Consider the following 22,239-nt stretch of genomic DNA (forward strand, 5'->3'; position numbering starts at 1 on the left):
CATGGTTTTAGGTTGAAAACCAGTCCTCTTTTCTACATTACAGCTACTAAGGAGCGAACAAGTGAGCTCCTCTGGTGGCTGCTCCTCCATTTCTAAGGCCAATACTTCATGTTCCCCACCTTCTAACTGCTCCTCATCCACAATAATTAATTTCAGTTGACGCTCGGGACATTGATGCATTGGGTGAAAGTTTTGACCACATTTAAAACACAACCCTTTTTGTTTCCTTTTCATTAATTCTCCATAAGATAAGTGACGCACCCCACGATCCCTACCACCACCAAATCGCCTTTCTTCGGTACTTGTGTTGCTTACACTAGAGCCTTTATTCTTTGATTCATCATGACGAAATTCCCTCCTTTGCTGACCACCTAAGTTTCCTCCAGATTTTAACATTGCAGAATACTCTATTCCACCACGAGAAAACAGAGTACGATTTTGACTCCCTTCAACTACCCCCAAACCCCTCTTATATAAGGGTTTTAAGTGAGTTTCCTCGAGAAAATCAGCCTCAATCGCCCTTGCAAGCTCCATCATTCTCACCTTGTTGTCAGGTTATGTATTCTGACCTTCCTCCTAATTTCTGCTCGAAGGCCATGCATGAAATAGGCCATAAATTGTTCCTCTGGCATCTTAGGGACTTGAGAAGTGAAGTACTCAAATTCCTCAATATAAGAGGCCACTGTTCCCTCTTGTTGTAACTCTGCAAGACTCTCAAAAGGATTCTCAATGAACGCTCCTCCGAACCTCCACAATAAGGCTACTTTAAGACCCTCCCAAGATGGTTCAGATTCACTGTCAAACCAAAGATTGAACCAGTGCACAGTGGGTCCCTCCATACAAATCTTAGCCAAATGCACCTTCAACTCAGGTCGAGTTTCCTGAATTTCAAAATACGTCTCTGCTCTTGATATCCATGCACCGGGGTCACTGCCATCGAAACTCGGAAGCTCCACCTTCTTCACAGCTGATCGAAATTCGGATAATATTTGCAACTCCAAGGGACTTTGATTATGCGACCCACTTTCACTCGAACCCGACAACCCAACATTCAAAACATTCCCACCTGAGCCTCGTGACAAACGAACTTCCATTTGCCTCATCTCCTCCATCATCTTATTCATTAGACTCTGCAACTCCGATTGGGCTTTCACCTAGTTCTCCGCCAAATTTTGCACCGTGACCTCCAACAAGCTTACACGAACGTCCATTGCTGCTGAGGTTCCTCCACGTCCTTTGGGCATAAACTCTTTCGTTGATGACCCAGGCAACAGATCCGGCAAGTCGGACCAATTGTCAGAGACCAAGAAATAAAATTGAAAGATACTGTATTATTGAAAACGAAATGTATTACAGAGATAGAATCTGCAATACCCACAGAGCACAGCTCCTGACCCACTACTAACTGAATACCCAAAACTCTCCCCTTCTCTTTCCTCCTCCCTCTGAATGAGAATCCACCCAAAACGTAACTAACTCCACGTTCCCTCATTGCATAAATTACCCTTTTACCCCTTCTACTAATATTTTTTATTTCTCCTATTGTATGTCTTCCATACCCATGGCCCATGGCTGAGTTGGACTGGGCTAGCTATTTTATGGGGCCTGACATCATTCTTTCCCAAACAAACTGAAAAAAGATATAACTCGATTTTTACCACCATTCACTCTGACATTGGGGTCCAAGCCGCGTAACATCTTTTGGTTTCAGATATTTTGTAACCTTTATTGATGAATTTTCTCGATGTACTTGGGTGTACTTAATGAAAGATCGTTCTAAACTTTTGTCTATCTTTGTTTCTTTCTTCAATGAAATTAAGAATCAATTTGGAAAAACAATCAAAATTTTTAAAAGTGACAATGCCAAAGAATATTTCTCCTTTGAATTATCTTCCTTTTTATCCTCACATGGTGTTTTACATCAGTCTACATGTCCACACACACCCCAACAAAATAGAATAGCATAAAGAAAAAATAGACACCTTATAGAGACTGCAAGCACCCTGATGCTCAATGCCAATGTTCCTCTACATCATTGGGGTGATGCAATTCTCATAGCTTATTTTCTAATAAATAGAATGCCATCTTCTTCTTTGAGAATAAAATTCCTTATTCAATTGTCTTGCCAAAGGAACCCTTGTTTCATGTCTCACCTAGAGTCTTTGGGTGTACATGTTTCGTCCATGATGTCTCCCCTGGTTTGGATAAGTTATTGGCTAGAGCTATTAAGTGTGTTTTTCTAGGCTATTCTCATCTCCAGAAAGGGTACTAGTGTTACTCTCCGAAGACCAAAAAGTTTTACATGTCTGCTGATGTCACCTTTGAACAAACTCCTTTTTTCCTATCCTCTACACATGATTCTGTGACAATCCAACAAGTTCTACCTATCCCTTCCCATCTATCCATGCCACTTCAACCTATAGCCCATAATCAAGAGGTCACTCAACCCACCTTGTCCACAAATAGACCAATTCAAGATACTTCATCTCCTCTTCTCACATATCAGCGTCGAACTCAACAAATTGATTCAACACTACCTGAAGAACCACCCAATTCATGCCCTTCACCATCAGGCCCCCCTACTACGGATCCTAGTGATGGTAGTTCAAGATGGCCAATTGCCCTTCGCAAAGGTATTCGATCTACTCGAAACCCTCATTCTATTTATAATTTTTTGTGTTATCATCGATTATCTCCCTCATATTGTTCTTTTGTCTCCTCTATATCTCCTTTAACTATCCTAAAAATGTCCATGAGGCACTTGATCATCCTGGATGGCGAGAAGCTATGATTGTTGAAATGCAGGCTCTTGAACATATTAGTACGTGAGAGTTAGTTCCACTCCCTCCTGGTAAACAACCAGTTGGTTGTAGATGGGTCTACGCCATTAAAGTTGGGCCTGATGGTACTGTTGATCGACTCAAAGCCAGATTGGTGGCCAAGGGATATACTCAAATTTATGGCTTAGATTATGGTGATACCTTTTCTCCTATAGCCAAAATCCCTACAGTTCGTCTCTTCCTTACTATGGCAACCATTCGACATTGGCCTCTCTACCAATTAGATATTAAAAATGCATTTTTTCATGGGGAGTTAGAGGAGGAGATTTACATGGAGCAACTTCCTAGGTTTGTTGCTCAGGGGGAGTCTGGTTTAGTTTGCAAATTGCAAAGATCCCTTTATGGTCTCAAACAATCTCCTCGGGCTTGGTTTGGAAAATTTAGTCATGTGGTGCAGAATATTGGGTTGAAAAGAAGTGAAGCAGACCACTCAGTATTCTATTGTCACACTTCGCCTGGGAGTTGTGCTTATTTGATTGTTTATGTTGATGACATAGTGATTACAGGAAATGATGCAACTACAATCTCTCAATTGAAGAAACATTTGTTTAGTCATTTTCAGACTAAAGACCTTGGGCATTTGAAATACTTTTTGGGTATTGAGGTTGCTCAATCAAAGGAAGGCATTGTGATTTCACAAAGGAAATATGCTATTGATATCTTGAAGGAAACTGGCATGTTGGATTGCAAACCCATTGATAGTCCTATGGATCAAAAGTTGATGGCTGATCAAGGTGAATTATTTACAGACCCAAAGAGGTATAGAAGATTGGTTGGAAAGCTTATTTATCTTACAATTACAAGACCTGATCTTTCTTTTGTAATAGGGATTGTTAGCCAATTCATGCAGGCCCCTCATATTGATCATTGGAATGTTGTTTTACGTATCCTTAGATATATCAAAAAGGCACCAGGACAAGGATTATTGTATGAGGACAAAGGAGACAGCCACATTTCTGGCTATTGTGATGTTGATTGGGTTGGTTGTCCTATAGACCGACGTTCCACTACTGGCTACTGTGTGTTCCTAGGTGGAAATCTCATATCTTGGAAGAGTAAGAAGCAAAATCTTGTTGCCCGATCCAGTGCTGAGGCTGAATATCGTGCTATGGCCTTAATTACCTGTGAACTTATGTGGATTAAGCAACTTCTTCAAGAGTTAAAATTTTGTGAAGGTCATCCAATGAAATTGTATTGTGATAATCGAGCTCCACATTGTTTCCAATCCAGTATTTCATGAGAGAACTAAACATATAGAAGTTGACTGTCATTTTGTTAGAGAGAAGTTGCTATCTAAGGAAATTGTCATTGAATTTGTCACATCTAATGAACAACTTGCAGATGTTATGACTAAGTCATTGAGGGGGCCTCGCATTCAGTTTTTATGTTCCAAGCTTGGTGCATACAACCTATATGCTCCAGCTTGAGGGGGAGTGTTAGAATAGCTTAATAGAGAAGCCTTGTGTATTTATTAATATTTCTTTTGTATGTCTGATGTGATGTCTTAGACTCCTAGGCCTTTCCAATCTATGTACTCAATCTGCTATATTGATATATAGAGAAAAGGAAAGCAAAGTGTGTCATACACATTATTTTTCTCAGATCTTAACATTCAAGTTCCTATAACCTGTCTGAAATTTGTATCTCATGAAGATCGCGATGATGATCGCATCTTGAAGGAGTATCTTGTTTGGGAGCAACGGGAGCAACTTTTCTTATCCTGGTACAATTGTCAATGTCACGCGAAATGCTATTATGTGTAGTCAGTTGCAAATCTGCTTGGCAACGGTGTGATAAAATCCACACATTCTTTCACTTGCATACAAATGCGAAGGTGTGATAATTTCAAGCAGAGATTCGAAGTGCTACGTTGGAGAATCACATTGTTTCGAAGTATCTTCTTCACATTCAATCGCTCATCAATGCTCTCATAGCTATTAGAGATATTGTTTCCTCTCTCAAACACATTGATGTTATTATTGAAAGACTTCTAGAAGATTATGAACCTTCAATCTCTCTTGTCAGTAGTGAGGTTGATGCTCTGATGATTGACGAAGTTGAAACGTTTCTCCTTGTGCATGAAGCACAAATTGAAAAGTTCAAGAAGTTTGTCATTTCATTGAATGTTGTTGAAATTTCTCAATCTTCATAGCCAAAGGCAAATGTTGCTCAAGTGACTTTGACAGACACTTCTCAACACATTTACACTAATTCAAATCGTGGCTACAATACTCGAGGAGGCAAGTCTATTCGTTGTGGTCGCTATTGTGGTGGTGGAGGTGGACGAGGCCGATATTCAAGAGTTCAATGCAAAGTATGTCATAAATATGGTCATGATGCCTCTATATGCTATCATAGATATGAAGAAAATTATGTTTCGCAATCTGCCTTTGATTCTTCGAAGCCCCCTTACATGCCTTCACAATGGTTTGCACTGCCATGGAACACCTATTAGTACCAACAGTCACCTTCACCTATGTTTTGGCCTCATATTCAGTATGTTCGACCTAATATTGCAGCTACACAGACATGTTTAGGTGTTCAACGACTTGTTTTCAAACATTGTAACTTACTTATGATAAATAAAAATGATGTTTAGTTTTGTTCTTGTTGCTTGGGTAAATCTCACAAAATTCCTTCTAAAATGTCACAAACCAACTACAATAAACCTCTAGAATTTATATACACTGACCTATGGCACCAGCTCCCTTTGTTTCTCATGGAGGTTTTTCCGATTATGTCTCATTTGTTGATGCTTGTACTCAATTCACATGGATGTATTTTCTAAAACAAAAATTTAGGACTTTAAATACATTCAAACAATTTCAATTACTTGTTGAGAAACAGTTTCAAACACCTATTAAAGCTATTCAGCTTGACTGGGAAGGTGAATTTTGATCTTTTACCACTTATCTCTCTCAAACTAGTATTAATCATAGGTTGATTTTCCCTCATACTCATCACCAAAATGGTGTAGTTGAATGCAAACATGGATGCATAGTGGACCTCGGGCTAACTCTTCTTGCTCAAGCTTCATTACCTCTTAATTTTTGGGATCATGCATTTGCTACTAGCGTCTATCTAATTAACAAACTCCCTACATCCTCTCTCGAGTTTGATATACCTTATCACAAGTTGTTTGGTCAATTTCCAGATTACAACTTTCTAAAAATATTTGGTTGTTTGTTTTCCTCTTCTTCGACCCTAAAACAAACACAAGATACAATTTAGATCTTAGGAATGTATTTTCCTAGGCTACTATACATCCCACAAAGGTTAAAAGTGTTTACCCTCATATGGAAAAAAAAATTATATCAAAGGATGTCATATTCATTGAATAGAGGTTTCCTTACTTAAGCATTTCCTGTTCTTCACGATCAGAAACAAGTCCATCTGTCTCTTCTCCCGTTATCATCACCAAACACTCTTCACCCACTATAACTACCTCTCAAAATAATCATACCATCAATTTTGGTCACATCAGTCAATCCTCATCTATATCTCTTTCACCAAACACTATATCATCTAATCCTACCATGTTGCCATCGTCTTCTCATCAAGCTCAACCACCTAATGTTCACCATTTGCAAACACACTCCAAGTTTGGAATTGTTTGTTCCAAACTTCAACCCATCCTTCCTACTCATGTTGAGCCTAGCTCAACTACGCAAGCTTTTGTCGATCATGTTTGGCACCAAGTGATGCAAGTTGAATTTGATGCCTTGATCAAAAATAATACCTAACTTCATGGTTGTCAAAATCGAGTTTACGAGTTTGGGAAGCCCAACCTATTCAACTCGTATGCAAACTCGTTTTCTAGTAAACTTGTGCAAACTCGAGCAAAATCGCACAAACTCAACCAAAATCGTGAGTTTGCTGTGATTTTGCATGTCTATGCGGATCACTTAGAAAATCCCCAAAACAACATGGAGAGTTCATTTTTCTTTAGGTTTCCTTTTATTCTCATGTTTTGCACATTTCTCTAAGTCTCAACCATAGTTTTAAAATCCAGCTCAAACCGACCAATTGAACCAGTTCGATCGGGACTCGAGTAGTTAATCGATTCAAGTTGTAATCTTGGTCGATTATGCATGTAACTCAATAATGACATCATTAAACCAGTCAAAACTCATTCAAAATTAGTTCAATCGGACCATTTTTTATTTGAGACGGGCACTGAGATGTGTGCACACATACTTGTGTAACTTGCTTTGTGATGTGTGATGAGAGACCAATGGCTTCATAATGTGCTATAAGTGATGCAATGTTGCATAGTGATTGTTGCATTTTCTGCTTGCTTCGTGATGCGTGTGGCCCTTTAATTATATTTTGAAGTAAAAATATCAAAATATAAAAAATATAAAAAATAAAAAAATAAAAATAAATAAATAAATTGTATGACGACCGAATGGATACTAAATGCACATAAAACCATTGCAACAAATCAAACTACAAGTTTATTCTTGATAAATATTGTATATACAATTCTCATCTTTTTTAAGTTCAATACGGTTTACCTTTTACCTATAGCTCAACACCAAAACACCACCTATATATTAAAGATTTATTCATATTCTGAATTTCAATACTGTTTACCTTTTACCTGTAGCTCAACACCACCTTTATATTAAAGATTTACTCATTCATATTCTGAATCTTACAAAAACTCAATAAAAACAAAAGGAATTAAGCTTAAGATGAGATTTGAAGTCCTATATTTTGCATGTTTGACTACTTAACAAATTTTTGAATATATAATTGATCTTAAATTATTTTTATAGTATATCTTTATATTTAAATTATGATATAATTATATTATATATAAAATGTGTTTGTAATTTTTTTTTTTTTAGTTTTTAAAGTATTATGTGAATTTTATTGGAATTTATATGTATAAAATATCTATGGAATGAATATTTTTTCAATAAAATTAATAGAAACCGGGTCATGCAGTTCAATTAATCACCCACTGATTCAACCTTTGACCCACTGACTCAATGCCTTGATTGGTTTGATGACTGGTCTGATTTTTAAAACACTGATCTCAACTGCCGAACAACATGGAGAGCCGAACACTAGGATTATCAACATCTCCATGTCGGGGCTTGCTCACTTGTTCGTCGATCGGGGTCGCATTCTTTGTGGCTTGCTCATCATCGGTTGGCATTTTGCTCTAATGGTTCGAACGTTTCTCTCGATCTCAACTGCTAAACAACACAGAGTGTCGCGCACTGGGATCATCGACGTTACCAAGTCGAGGCTTGCTCACTTGTTCTACGATCGAGGTTGCGTTCTTTGTGGTTGGCTCATTGATGGTAGACACTTTGTTCTCTGGTTGGCATCCCCTGTTTCAAAGTCATTCTCATCATGCCTTGGTGTTTCCAAAGTTCTCATTAAGGTTCTTTCCCATTTCCCTACTATGAAGGTTCTTCGAAGAAATTAGTCTATTTTAGTTTTTTATTTGTTGTCATTTTAAATTGTCTTGTGTGAAATTATGCATGATTTGCTACTAACTTTGCTACTTTATTATTGTAATTTACTATTTTACTTTAATATGGAGTTGAAATGTTGAATTAGTATGTTATTTATAAGTATTTTAATATATTTTTTATATTAAGTAAACTCTTACGAGTTTATGATTTGAGTTTATGAGGCCTCATTGAATTTACATAAACTCTTGATTTTGACAACCTTGCTTTTTAGTTCTCCACATTCTACTAAATTGTGTCACCTCTGCTTCTTTTCTATTAATTCAATGATATTCATTGATCTTTACTTCATTGTATTCGTTGCCCTTTGCAGTGTGCTCTTCATAGTTTTTAGTTCATGGAGTGTAACTTTTGGTAATTTTTTTATTTTTAAACAATTATGCATTATAGTACAAATTATTTATTGTTATATAATCTTGGTATTTAGCATCCATCACACTATAGCTTTTTTGGAATTGATTGCTCTACACCACTACCCGGGACTGTTAATTGCTAATTATGATAATAAATTTCATATACAATATATCAAGGGAAAGGGCTTCTATATTCTATGAGTCGAATTGTCACAACAATAACAAGATGTTGCTAAACAGATCATATAACGTAAACAACCCGAAAAGAACCCAAACAAGTAAAATGACTAGTTTGTACAATCAGAGCATACGATATAATTACTGGAGCCAAAGTAATCACAGAAGTGTGTAATACCAGTATGAGTGAGCCTACAGCTTGCCTGGCTGCATCAGTTGATTTTCCACCAGATACCTTCTTAAGGGATTTCTTGAAATCCCTATACCTGATATTTTCAATATTTAATAAATGTAAGAACTAAGAAAATGACATATATAATTAAATGGAGACTAAAAATAAAAGATGAAAATGTACTGAATACTAGCACATTCATACTTGTGCAAAAATTCAAGACCTCCGGCAGGGTTAGATTCGGAGCCCAATAGTTCAATCATGCCTTCCCATTTCTGTAAAAGAATGGATGAAGTTAGAAATCTAAATAATTATCAACAAAGAAATTTTCATAAACAGGAATAAACTAATATATATGAAAAATCTCAGTGTGTTGCTTATTGGAGTATTACAGGAACTACCTTGAAGCTTTCATCAGATATTGACTTTCCAACTGAATCAAATAACTGTTGGGCAATCCTATCTAGACAACTTCTGTCTTGGGCTTGTTGAAGCCAGAATACTCCGGCACCCTTATGGCCATGCTTCCAGTGGTATACTCCAGCAATCTATATATTTCTTCTGCAGGTCAGTTCTAGTATACTATAGTATGAAAGAACAGTATAATATTTTCTAATCCCCAATCCAGGTACACAATCAAAAGGTGTAGGTTACCTTCATGATATTTGAACTGATATGATCAAGCTCATACAAACGGCATATCTCAATATTCTGCATGAGTAACAATTATTTGCCTGTCACTGGCAAGCATATCAAAAACATACTAACCCACGAGGAAATGACTTGTTAAACAGATAATAACAAACAGTACGCAAAAACAGTTACCTTAAGCAACACATCATTATGTTGAACAGATTGCCTGTACAATAAATTCTCTAACAATCCCATTCCTTGCTTCATGCATGATGTTAAATATATTGGAGCTATCTGCAGATGTGTGAACATTAGACCATAGGAGCACCAAACAAATTATTGTCCTGTTAATCAAACTGTAATCTCATAAATTAACTTTCATTTGGCATTGGCTGTTTTGATCTCTTGGTAAGGCTAAATTCTGTATACGAGACATCAATTTCATCCTTACTCTTGGTCTTTCAACCATATGTCAAAATCAAAGGCATCAAATAGAAATTTCTGATGTGCCTTAATCAAACATTATTCACCAGTTTGACATCAGATTAACAGGATATTTTTGCTTAAGTAACTAGCACTCACTTGCCAGGTCAATGCATGTGATGACAGAATTTGAGCATATGCAAGCCGATGTAGCTCCACTATGCTGATTCCCCCCAAGTTATAACGATCCTCATGCAGAAGAATCTCTGATTGCTCACTCCCGGTAGTCAACAATTCAATGGCATGTGCCACCAACCTAGTTTATTGATACATGGCACATACATAGCCCCATTATAATCAAAACTACACTAAATTAAAAATCAGTGCTCAATTGGTTTTGAGAATTTTGATTGTAAGCTTATTTTGAATCAGTTAACAATAGAAGAGAAAGCAGCTCTCACCAAGGGCCAAATTCTCTGGAACACTCTGCTAAAACAACCTGAGACATTGCACAATGCTCATCCAAGTTTAAATGTGAAGGGAAAAATTGAATCAAATAACAGAATAACGAAAGAAAAAAAAAAAGCAGCAGGCCAAATCTTTGACAGTAATAGTCCAATAATCACCTCAGTATTTTCTTCAAGAATTCCAATCATAAGTCCTGTCAACCTATGTATACTAGATTGTGGTTTCAACTGGATGCATTTCTCGGCCAAATTATACATGCTTTCTATTCCCTGTATGCATAAGGAAAAGGGGAGGGGGTACAGTATCATGTTGAGATCCACTTAACAAATATACAAGCATTATATATGCCAACAATATATGAAAAAAAGTTAAAATTAATAATTTCATATGCAGATTGAACATACCATTGTAAATGGCCTGATGTATAGAAAATGAGAAATATATAACTCAATCCAATAACATGTAGCCAAGCAGAGACTCTCGATGTTACCCAGCATAATCTGTAGCAAGTTTCTCAAGCCCTCATGAGTTTGTTGATTATCACACTGAATCCAGAATGGACTGTGATCCAGTTTTGTGATTTGTGACCTCCATTTTTCCCAGGCCTATAAAAATAGCAATAATACACAACAGTATAATAAATGACCCAAAAAGCAAATGTAATAGTACACCTTAAAATACAGTGGAATCTGGAAATACCTTGATAAAGTCAGGCTTGGATTTATAGCAATCACCTAATTTTCCATCAGATTCAGGACGCAAGCGGGGCATTTTGGAAATAAGAACAGCAACAGCCTCCACAAGCCCATTTTCTAACTACAAAATTTGGAAGCAGCAACAGAAATAGCTTTGGATTTCACAATCAATGAAGCAGAGCAAAATGACAAACACAAAGAGCTCGAATGTTTATGCGTCTTTGCTAAAAATCACAAGAATTAAGTAACATCACAAAACACTGCATATCCTCATGTTAAAATAACATGGAATAGAAGTGGATACAGGCTAGGGTTTGCTTAATTAGATCTGGGCCATCTTGCCTAAAAGTCTATCTAAAGGCCTTCAATTAGGTCAAAAACCTTTTATTGTCAAGTATTTCACACACAACCTTAAACAAAATATATCTCCATTACCATTCCTTTTATGTGAGGATGTGAGTCTTAACAATCTGAAAATATTTATCCATGTTTCCCACTTGAAATATAAACCCAGCAAGTTATTTTTGTATTTATTTTTCAATTAAAAAGCATGTCTAGTTAAATATTGACATCTATTTATGCTACTAATGGCCTCATAAAAACATAGTTCAAAGAATTTCAATATATAGTTAATAAATTTCATATTATAAACTAATTATTACATATGAATAATAAATAAAAAGGTAAGCCAGGTAAAATAAATAGGACCTTTTAAAGGCATATGCCTAGCTTACAAGTTTGATAGGACTTACTAGGAGCTTAGACTTAACTTGTTTCTTGCCAAATAGATAGACATACAGGATGTATCAAAGGTCGGCTAATACAAATGAAGCATCTAGGGTATTAATATTTTAACAAATATATTTTGTTCGGCTATATTATAATCAGACAAAATATTCCATTTTAATGCTTGCATATAAGAATCTGTAGTGGTTAAAAAAGAGAACCGCCAAGATTTAATGTGACAAAATAAAGGTAGGAGTGCTAAAGGATCAAACTGCTAAAGAGATTTGAATCTGTTAGAATATTCTGGGTATGAGGCGAATGATAAAAATCAGATTTTTACCAGGAAAGTGAATAACAAACTACAAAATTACCAAAACTAAATTGTGCAAATTCATCTCTTTCATATAATATAATTTTCATAATTTTCATGCCAACCTCCCGATTACTGAGCTGATCTAATTGGTAAGATCCGTGCAACCGCAGCATTCTCACCTGTAAGGGAAATTCAGCTTAATATAAAAGTCTTTATTAACAAGGAAACATCAGATGCTGCAGAAAAATATCAGAAATACAGCCGCCTTTACTAACCACAACATCAAGCCAACCAACTGACAGTGCAGATGACAACAAGTCCCAATACCTGGGATCATCCTCAATCACCTGCACAGACAGATTTCATAATTTTATTTCCTCATCATTGAAGAAATTGATCAATCATAATTCATAACAATTATAGACATTAATTAAACAAAAACATGATAAATGAAGTGATAGATGATATAACGAATAATAAATAATGATCCACCATTTGTTGATTAGCACTCCTTTGGAATACAAAGACTAGGTAAATAGCTTAATATGCATTCAAAGCAAAACATCAGCTAATACATCAAAATTAACAACTAGTTGCCGGAGCCAAATATAATAGAAATAACTTCTTATAACCCTAGTTATCTGCATCACAAGAATCATACAATTTTACCAAGCCTTTGATACAAATTGCAACATATAAATTTTAACCTGGAATCACACTCAATCACTAGAATTGCAAATGTGTGGTTAATCATTTGATTCATGCACAACCTGGCTCTAGAAACATGATTTTAGGGTTACTTTCGCATAATTAATTTCTTCTTTTGAGATTGAGGGAAAGTGACAAATTCTTTTCCGATGTTGGAAACTCAAATACAAAAGAGCATAGTTGTCATTTAGGTTTCATTTGTTTTTCTTTTGCTTGTTTTTCATCTGGGTCGAAAACAGCATGTCATTCAAAAACCAAAAGCAAAGTCTAACTTGCATAACATAGTGTGTGGTTGGAAGGGAATGGAATAGAACAGAGGGTTTTTTATAAACATTTTTTATTTGGTTCAATTTTTAGGAGAAGGAAAGGGAATGGAGGAGAACAAAAACCCCTCCTCGTCTAATTTTAACTCCACTCCAATATTGAGAGGATTTGGAGGGGAGGGCAGCAATTTTAAACATTTTTAGTATAATGTCTAAATTATCCTTAATTGCGTTTTTAAATCCAGAATTATAAGGATATACAAAGGTAAATTGGTTTTTAAATCCTCCCCCTCCCTTCGTGAACCAAACAAGAAAAGAATTACATTTCCTTTGCTCCATTAAAATCCCTCCCCTCCTCTCAACCAAACACGATATTTAATTCCACCCCTCCCCCTCATTAAAATCCCACTCATCTTGTTTGAACTAAACAGACCCTAAGAGACCAATAAAGCCAAAACCTAAACAGTAGCAGGCACTACACAAACTGAAAGAAACACACTAAAGCTCTGGTATGCACAGTTGAATGAGGACAAACTCTACAATGGATCAGGATGTTAAGAACACATTAGTATACTTTGACAAAAAATTGATATGATGAGCATCAGAGCAAGATGTTTAAAGGTCATTAATTTAAAAGGAATTAAATAATTATGATTACACTAACTTTAAAAAAAAAAAAAAACAACAACTACATTACATATGTTGGCATTTCTTTTATTTTTTTAAAGAGTTATACTGCATAATTTGACTTTTTGTTATTGTGATTGATGAGTTAAATATTGGTCTACTTTGAAATTTATATTTTAACTTGTTAGCCAAACATTGAGTTATTTCATTTTAAATTGCCAATATATAGATGCTTCAATGCTTATATATGTTAAAATACTTTGTATATTATTTTTAATTATTTATCATGAATCTTACAATTCAAGATATAGTTTGATTCAAGATTTCAAAAATAAGCCTTATAATTCACAATTTGAATCCTGATTTCATAACCATACTTAAAATTTATAAAAGTGCAAAACAAAAGGGAAAATTCTTGACATGCCAAATATATTTGTTAATGAGAATTTGAAACAGATTAGTCTCTACAGAGTTCAGAAAACATCATTATATTTATAATCTCTAACCATTGTCATGAAACTAAAAAAAAAAAAAAAAAAACAGGTATATCTTTACTTCATTACTAATAATAATAATAAGACAGACACACTGATGCAGCACAGGAATATAGCATACATTTTAAGTTTGAAAGAGAGGTAAAATAAGAAAACATGATGGATAATGTATGCAAGGAGTTCACCTCCTTCATATCAAAATTGAAAATTCTAACCATGAACTAGAAACAAAACAGAAGATATTGTCTGAATTACTTGACTAAAATTTACTTTGCATGCTTTACAGTTTACACCAAGTAGAACACATGCCTAAACTTATAAGTTATACCAAAGGAGCTACTCGTCAACAGAAATGTCCACAAAAATTATGTTCTAAACAAGTATTCCAAAGAATGGCATAGATTGCATATTTCCATAAAAGTATGGTTTTTCTCCGCCTCTCAAAACCAGTATAGTTTGTCAACAGAAAACCTAGGGCAAACTCAACATTCAACAAAAATGTCAAACAAAGGATTCCATAAAGAAACAGCTACAAAATAACATAACAAAAAATGGAGAATCAATTCTGTGCTTGCACCACTCATAACACAGACACATCAAGGTAACAATAGCCCTTAACTCATCATTGTCACAAAGAACAAATGCAGAATCAATTATGTGCTCTGCAATGCTTTTGGTATTTATTCTATGATTCTATCAATCATGCTGTCCAAATAAAGGATTAGCTCAACCTTAGAGAGAACTTTGTACTTCCAAATAGGTTCATCAAAGTTGAATGGAACACCTACTAAACAAATGGGTTCCATAGGTAAAACTTACACAAAAACAAACCAGAAGGATCAAAAGATCAAATCCTTCTATCTAGGATAAAGAATGAAAGGACAGAATTGATCCAAGAGAGTATCCAACTCAGAGGACTCTATAATTGAAGTTATAAAAAAGTAGAAATTCCAAGAAAAGTACTGTTTAAACACTGTAAATTGTGAATGTCAGAATTGTGTAACAATTAACAAAGATAGGCAATGAAGTCATAGATAATACAAATAATAAGAGGAATCTCCTACCAATGGTGAGAACCATTATATAGCATCAAGTAAAGCAAAGACTTCAGCAGAACCTTAGTCTTGAGAAATAAATTTCCACACAAAAAGCCTGGGCTGTATTAGCATTAGCACCCTACACATTCTAGTCCAAATCCATATTTAAACTGGATAACCAAATGCAATACAGAATGAGGTTCTAAAGGAAAACAAGCTAGTCATTTACCCATTCCAAGACTACTGAATTAAGACTTAAATATTCCAAATATTTTGAATTCTTCAAAGACAAATAAAAGGAGTTTATTATTATTCATTGGATAAGTTATGGCCAGACCTGTATGTTGCCCAGCTCTTTCTGAAAATCCACAAGCTTTCCATGAATTGTTTCATGTGTACTAGTAAAGAGGCTGTCATAATCCTGTCACAAAATGCACCATAAACTAAAATAACCATGTGATCAGATTTAAAATAAAATGCAACCATTTACAACACCCATCAAGGAAATAAAATAGATTATTACAGCTAACCAATCAACAAGCCTTTCAGGTAGCCATGCTTGAGATTGCTTGTCCACATAAAATATTTCAATTAACTCCCACGCAGCTTGCAAACAAGTTGGCATCTCATCTGTCTACAATAAGTGTTAAAAAGCAAGTGATTAACTTATCAGATCTCAGATAAAATACACAGAGGAGGACAGGAAAACAATTTAGAATCTAAAACAGTACCTTAACAAGTATGTTTGGGCCCTCAATTATAGGACTATTGGTCAACTTTGACCCCCCAAGAAGTGTACCTATCTCCTTGCTATACTGAAGCACATGCTCCCACCTGACAGTAAAACATGATAAAGTCTCAACAAGCACGCTTACATGAAATTGCACAAGCAAAAACACTTAATTCAAAACAATAAAATTAGTCAATAACTTCCGATGCCACCCTATTTGAAAGTGAAATCATTTGCAGGAGACACCTGGCATGCTAGATCAACCCTATGTAGACAAATTAAAATTAAAATTAGATTTGAGAACATCATTATTAAATTCTGATACAGCATCCGCTTACATAGAAACAATGAAATATCTTCAATTAAATGCAAAAATTCAATGAAACCACATGCCTTCAATTTTCAAATCTTTACAATAACTAAATCAAACAACCAGGTGTCTAAAAACACTACATCAACACAGTTGTTCCTTTGAATAAAAAAGACCAAAGCATCTTCCCAGAGATTTTCAATACACAAAATTTAAGGGCTCTCAACTTATCTCTATCTTTTTTTCCTTCAAATTCACCAGAAAAATTAATAAAAAATAATGGTGACTTAAAATTCAATCATAAACAAAAGCACTAAAACCTTTCATGTTTCGATACAAGCTAGAACTGTTTTAGAGCTTCTCCACCGGTAAAAAAAATTGAATCATAAACATAAGCACCAAAACTTTAACAAGTCTAGATACAAGCTAGAAGAGTTTCCAGAGCTTCTCTAACGAAAAAAGCTCTTTATTTTCAATTCTCAAAAGCTCTCATAAGTTTGATCCAAACAAACTCATTGTCTTGAATTACCAATCTGAATGATACGGAGATGGAGTCTTCAAGAGCGAAGAAATAGAGCTCCGTTGGCTTTGAAGGAGCGCGAAGGGCGCAACGGAGCCATATGCAATTCGGCGCCAGTGAGCATCGGGGATCTCGGAATCTTCAGAATTGACCTTAACTTCGACGACCTTGGCGGCTGCTCCGGCGAAGAGGGAGAGGCGGAGAGTGTTGCCACGCGACCAGGAGATGGAGAGGCGAGAAATAGGAAGGGGGAGGCCGTGGTGCAGAGGGTATACTGCCGCTGAGTCTCCGGTGAAGGGGACCAGACTGCCATTACCCACTGTGTCAGAAGCCATTTTCGTTGGGATACGCTGTTTAGGGTTTGGTGGGGTTTTAGGGGAAATGGAAAATAGAGTAAGTGCGCTCAGTTAAGTTAAGCTGACCCTAAATTTGGTTACGCGGGAAATGTTAAAATGACCAGAATTATTTTCATTTGTCTTTTTCATGTCAATGTGCTGACTGCTGTGTGCATTTTTTATTTTTTATTTAATTTTTTATATGTTAATAAAAATATGTATAAAATGACCACAATTATTTTCATTGGTCTTTTTCATATCAATGTTGTGCTGTGTGCATTTTTTGTTTTAGATGCACTTAACCAAGTCAACATCCCATTCGGGTTAAGTTTAAATTTTGGAGTTTTTTTTATTTATTTTAATTATTTGTTTAATTTTATATATAGTAATAAAAATATGTATAAATATTTAAAATATTATAAATAATTATGAATATTAATTTTTATTTGAATAATTTTATATATACATATATCTAAATTATTATATATATATATATAGTTGTGATCATGGATGTACTTATATGTATAAACATAATTTTAGTAATAAATAATATTTATATATTATATTTTGTGTTTTACTTATGAAAATTGAAATGACTAATGATTATTATATAAAAAATTGTGTATTTTAATTTGTACATTATGGTTAAAAATTAATAGATTGTAGATTTATTTTTATTGTTCAAAATTATAACTATAGTTTTTAATTTTATACAAATATATATATATATATATATATATATATATATATATATATTAATAAATATGTGTGTAATGTCTAGTCGTATAAATATTAAACTCAATATTATACGTTTATATAATATTTATAGATTGAAAACACAAGTATATTATTAATAATAGTATACATGATAACAAAGAAAGATTTTTTGAACTCATTTACATATAATTAGCTTATAATTACATTACATATTATTCTAAAAATATTTATAACTACGTGCGTAACTACTTACTTTTCACATATATATTACAATATTTACAGATTAGGTTGATACATATTTACAATGGGATTAACGTGATTGGTTGAAGGTAAATAAAAAGTAATTATTATAGAATTGTCGATTACGATGGAAATTTCTTGATTTAGAGAGAATGTGAAAGATGACACCACCACTCCATTGAAAGTGACCGCATTTGCTACAGCATCTACACTCCACGTAGTGCTGGAGAATACCGCATATATGACTGAAGGAAAAGGGCCTGGAATCGTCGGCAAATCCATCTATATTTTTTTTTCTAATATAAATTAATTACATATTTTAAACAAGAAACATAAGGAGTGAGAATAATTATCCAATAAATATCAACAATTATATAATATGCATAGAAAATATTTAATACTAATAAATATATATATTAATTCTTCTTGATATAAAAATTTGGATTATATTTGTAGTGACTAGTCAGGATAAATGAACATTATAATAACAAATAATTAAAGGTTATTTCACCTTAAGTTTTTACTCATTTAAATCCCCAGGGTAAACTTCTAACTACAAATTAATTCAATTTTTATTCTTATGGCCATAAAATAATATTTATCTTTATAAATGCATGAATAAATAACAACAAGACGAGTTTTTAAGATATTTTAACAAAACTATATTATAGTTGATATTAATATAAAAATAATTACACTAAGTAAGTTGAGTATTTTTTAATAATTTAAAATTTAATAAAATATAATTTACGTAAATGAAATATATTAAAGAGTACTAATCATGTAAATAACAGTAGTAATCATTATAAAATAATTAAACAACATAAACTAGGAACACCTTATTAATCATTAAGAGTAAAAAAATATCATAGATTAAGCAAGTGAGGTTAGGGACACCTCACTAAATAAATACACACAAAATATAACATAACTAAATAAATATAATAGCATATAAAATTTTAAAAGATAAAGGTTTCCTCCCCCTTACCTTAAGAAAATGATATATCTTTGAGATACTTCAAAAGTTGTATTTTTTTCTCTCTTTCTCTCTTTTATTTTCTCTCTTCCTTAATTCTCACTATTTTTCTCTCCGTAAGCTTTTATATTCTTCCTTCACCAAATTTCAATTGCATGTTCCTCTTCTATATCAAAGCTATTTATAGTATAAATTATAATAATTACTTAGTTAGCGTTTGATGGGGAATTTGTGTCATTTAGTTTGATTTTTAATCCCCATTACAACTTAGTTACTTAGGGATAAGGGTTATTAATTTTGAGATAAGAGGATAAGATAACAACAACAGTTTTTCTGCTGCAGATTTTCATTTTTTTTTTAAATTTAAAATTTTTTTAGTCCATTCATAATATATATATATATATATATTAATATAATTACCTATATTAAACATTTGAAAATTTAACAATTATATATATAATAATATAAATATTATTTTTTAAAAATTAAAATTAGATAGCAAATATTTCTATTTTAATTTGCTGAAAATATAAAAAAAAATTATAAAGTATCAAAATAAAACATCTATCTTTATTTTATTTTAAATATGATAAAATAAAAATTTAAAATGATTATTTTAAGAATAAGATAATGATAAAAAAATCATAATATTATATCAAAGTTTCGAAATATTACAATGTGTATATGTGGAGAAAAGAATGACATTAGAATACAGTTAAATAGTGATGGAATCTATGTTGGAAAAGAGTTGCAGTTTCTCCTTCTTAAACTTCAAGTTCCTTAAGCATTCTCCATGGACCCAAATCAACAAAGAAAGTTTGAACATGGTGAGAAAGGAGGGGAATAGGCATGCTGCCACTCAAGTGAGAGAATGAGCAAGAAAGGTTGCACTTGCCACAAGGAAAGTTTTCTTAATGAAAGTGTTTAAGAATATAATTCTCTCAAGTGACTCAAGAGAGAATTAAGAGACATTTCTGAATATAAAGTCTTATAAATCTTTAGTAGTGACCCATACAATGTGCAATAAGCCATATATAAAGTTAGGAAGCTTATGGAGCAAGCTAAGCAACTAGGGTAGCTTAACCTTAGGTAATCTAGGCGCTAATTTGAATTCAAAATTCAAACTTGTTCGGTCCAAAACTTACTCCATGTGCACTCATATGATTATAAATCTAAGATGCACAATAGTCAATAAGAATAGGCCATGTGGCAAACAAGGAAGATGTGACTTAATTTGAATGTCATGTGAATAACATTTGAATTTGATTTGATCATGCACATGTGCACCACTCCATTTGTTGGCCACATGGTGGATCCAATCAATTCAAATGTTATTCCAAGGCTCTAATATAAGTTGCACCTCCTAGGCCCAAAATTATTCAAAGAGGAAAAATTACAATAAAGTCCCTACACTACTTAGCCCAAAATACAAGGCTCCTACAACTAAGTTATTTGGCCCAAAATACAAGGCTCAAACTAAAGAAAGTATATACAAGTATATGGGAGGAATTGGGCTAATATATTTAGTGGCTTATAGCCCAAGATGAGTTAAAGCTCACTAACATCTACATAGGGCCCAATCCTTTTAGGTCCTACTAGCCTAGCTCACTCATCTAAACTTCATTTGGATGACACCTTTAAGCATGATCTCATCAAATAGTGTCAATCAAAACTCAACAACGCTAAAAGCAATAAAAAAGTAACGTAAACCTTAAGGGATGCAAACGAAAAGATAAGCAAAGAATGCAAAGTGTTTTTATATTAGTTTTTCTCAATCACTAATATTATGATGGACTCCTTCCACCAAGGGGATGATCAAACGTTCAATGGTGAAGAGGAGCTCCTTTCCAAGGCCAAGATGGTGACCTTAGAGGGTGGACGTTCCTTCAAGGGTGAGGCTAAGTGATGGTGGGTGTGAAAGGTGGAGTCTTGGGCGAATAGGAGAAAGGTTGGGAGGATGGTGTTCTAGTTGGCTCTCTTCACTAAGTGGAGGTGAAGGCCATTCAAGGTATCCCTAAACTTACTCTAAGGAGGAGATAAGAGAGGTAGGCCGAATTGACCTAGTGACTAAGGAGAGGATTTGAGGCAAAAATGTTCACTCAAATTCATATATTCCAAAGTATTTACATGATGCATAACCTAGGGTATTTATAGGAGTGGGAGGCATCTAGGGTTGCATTTGGAGAGTGCATGGACGAAATTCACAAGCCAAATGCACACCAAATGAAATGCAAATGAACCCTAGATGCAACTTGGTGGCCAAGGATGGAATCTTTGGGATTAGTTAGGATACATCTAGGTGCATGATAAGACCATGTAACCTTTGCCCTCCACTTGGGCCTGAGCCTTTCTAACACCAAAAATAGGTCTAAGAGCCACAAAAAATATGTCTAGGTTTTGTTCCCACCCTAATCAAATACCTTAGCCCAAAAATAAAAACCTATGATCTAAAGCACCCCATAATATAAGGGTAAAATGGAAAATATAAAAGAAAATAAATCATATGACTAAAATACCCCAAAATACAAGGGTAAAATTGGAAATACAAGTAAAATAGATCCTATGTCTAAGATACCCCAAAATACAAGGGTAAAAAATGGAAAATCAAAGACGAGCAAAATAGGCATAAAGATAAATTCTAGGCTATCAAAGCTTAGGAGAGTGATTAGTGTATTTTAATCTTGAGAAGCATGTCTTCTGAGGTTTTGACTTCCCTATCCTCTTCCACTCTCTTAGCCATTGGCTTAGTGATGGGTCTCACATGAAGCTCCATGGATGGTCCTCCATCATCCCCTCCTTCTTGAGAAGGATTTGACCATAAATCTTCAAGCTCAATCATTCCATTGGTACCTTCAAGAGATGTGAGACCACAATTAGGGAAAGAAACTACTTAAAACTTAACTATGCAATCCTTAAGTACACAATTTGTTGAATGAAAGTACTAGGGGAAGGAGAGAGCCAAAGAGGCATCACCATTTTTGAAAAAGTTATTA

At 34.2% G+C, this 22,239-nt stretch overlaps 1 protein-coding gene across 4 annotated transcripts in view; it reads right to left on the reverse strand.

Moving 5' to 3' along the window:
* Positions 1–17,388, reverse strand: part of LOC109792175 (nuclear pore complex Nup85-like protein) — a 29,398-nt gene extending 12,010 nt beyond the window's left edge. The window contains exons 1-17 of one of the 4 annotated variants that reach the window (XR_003803370.2): positions 16,988–17,388; positions 16,150–16,252; positions 15,942–16,052; positions 15,756–15,839; positions 12,565–12,636; positions 12,412–12,468; positions 11,255–11,371; positions 10,960–11,160; positions 10,714–10,824; positions 10,549–10,586; positions 10,247–10,403; positions 9,857–9,958; positions 9,686–9,742; positions 9,433–9,579; positions 9,236–9,306; positions 9,038–9,125; positions 7,038–7,156 (exon numbers count right to left, since the gene is read on the reverse strand). Coding sequence is in view for 3 of the 4 variants with exons in the window: in XM_083063415.1 (XP_082919541.1) it covers positions 8,147–8,185; positions 9,038–9,125; positions 9,236–9,306; positions 9,433–9,579; positions 9,686–9,742; positions 9,857–9,958; positions 10,247–10,403; positions 10,549–10,586; positions 10,714–10,824; positions 10,960–11,160; positions 11,255–11,371; positions 12,412–12,468; positions 12,565–12,636; positions 15,756–15,839; positions 15,942–16,052; positions 16,150–16,252; positions 16,988–17,313 (1,881 nt within the window). In the remaining variant the exon portion in view is untranslated. Of the gene's footprint in view, positions 1–7,037; positions 7,157–7,819; positions 8,186–9,037; positions 9,126–9,235; positions 9,307–9,432; positions 9,580–9,685; positions 9,743–9,856; positions 9,959–10,246; positions 10,404–10,548; positions 10,587–10,713; positions 10,825–10,959; positions 11,161–11,254; positions 11,372–12,411; positions 12,469–12,564; positions 12,637–15,755; positions 15,840–15,941; positions 16,053–16,149; positions 16,253–16,987 lie in introns of those variants that run through there. The other 3 variants (XM_083063415.1, XM_020351553.3, XM_029270083.2) reach the window with 3 other exon arrangements.
* Between the last annotated feature and the right edge of the window lie 4,851 nt (positions 17,389–22,239).

This window comes from Cajanus cajan, chromosome 9 (assembly GCF_000230855.2).
Source record: "Cajanus cajan strain Asha chromosome 9, NIPB_CcT2T_4, whole genome shotgun sequence".
Taxonomy (NCBI): Eukaryota; Viridiplantae; Streptophyta; class Magnoliopsida; order Fabales; family Fabaceae; genus Cajanus; species Cajanus cajan.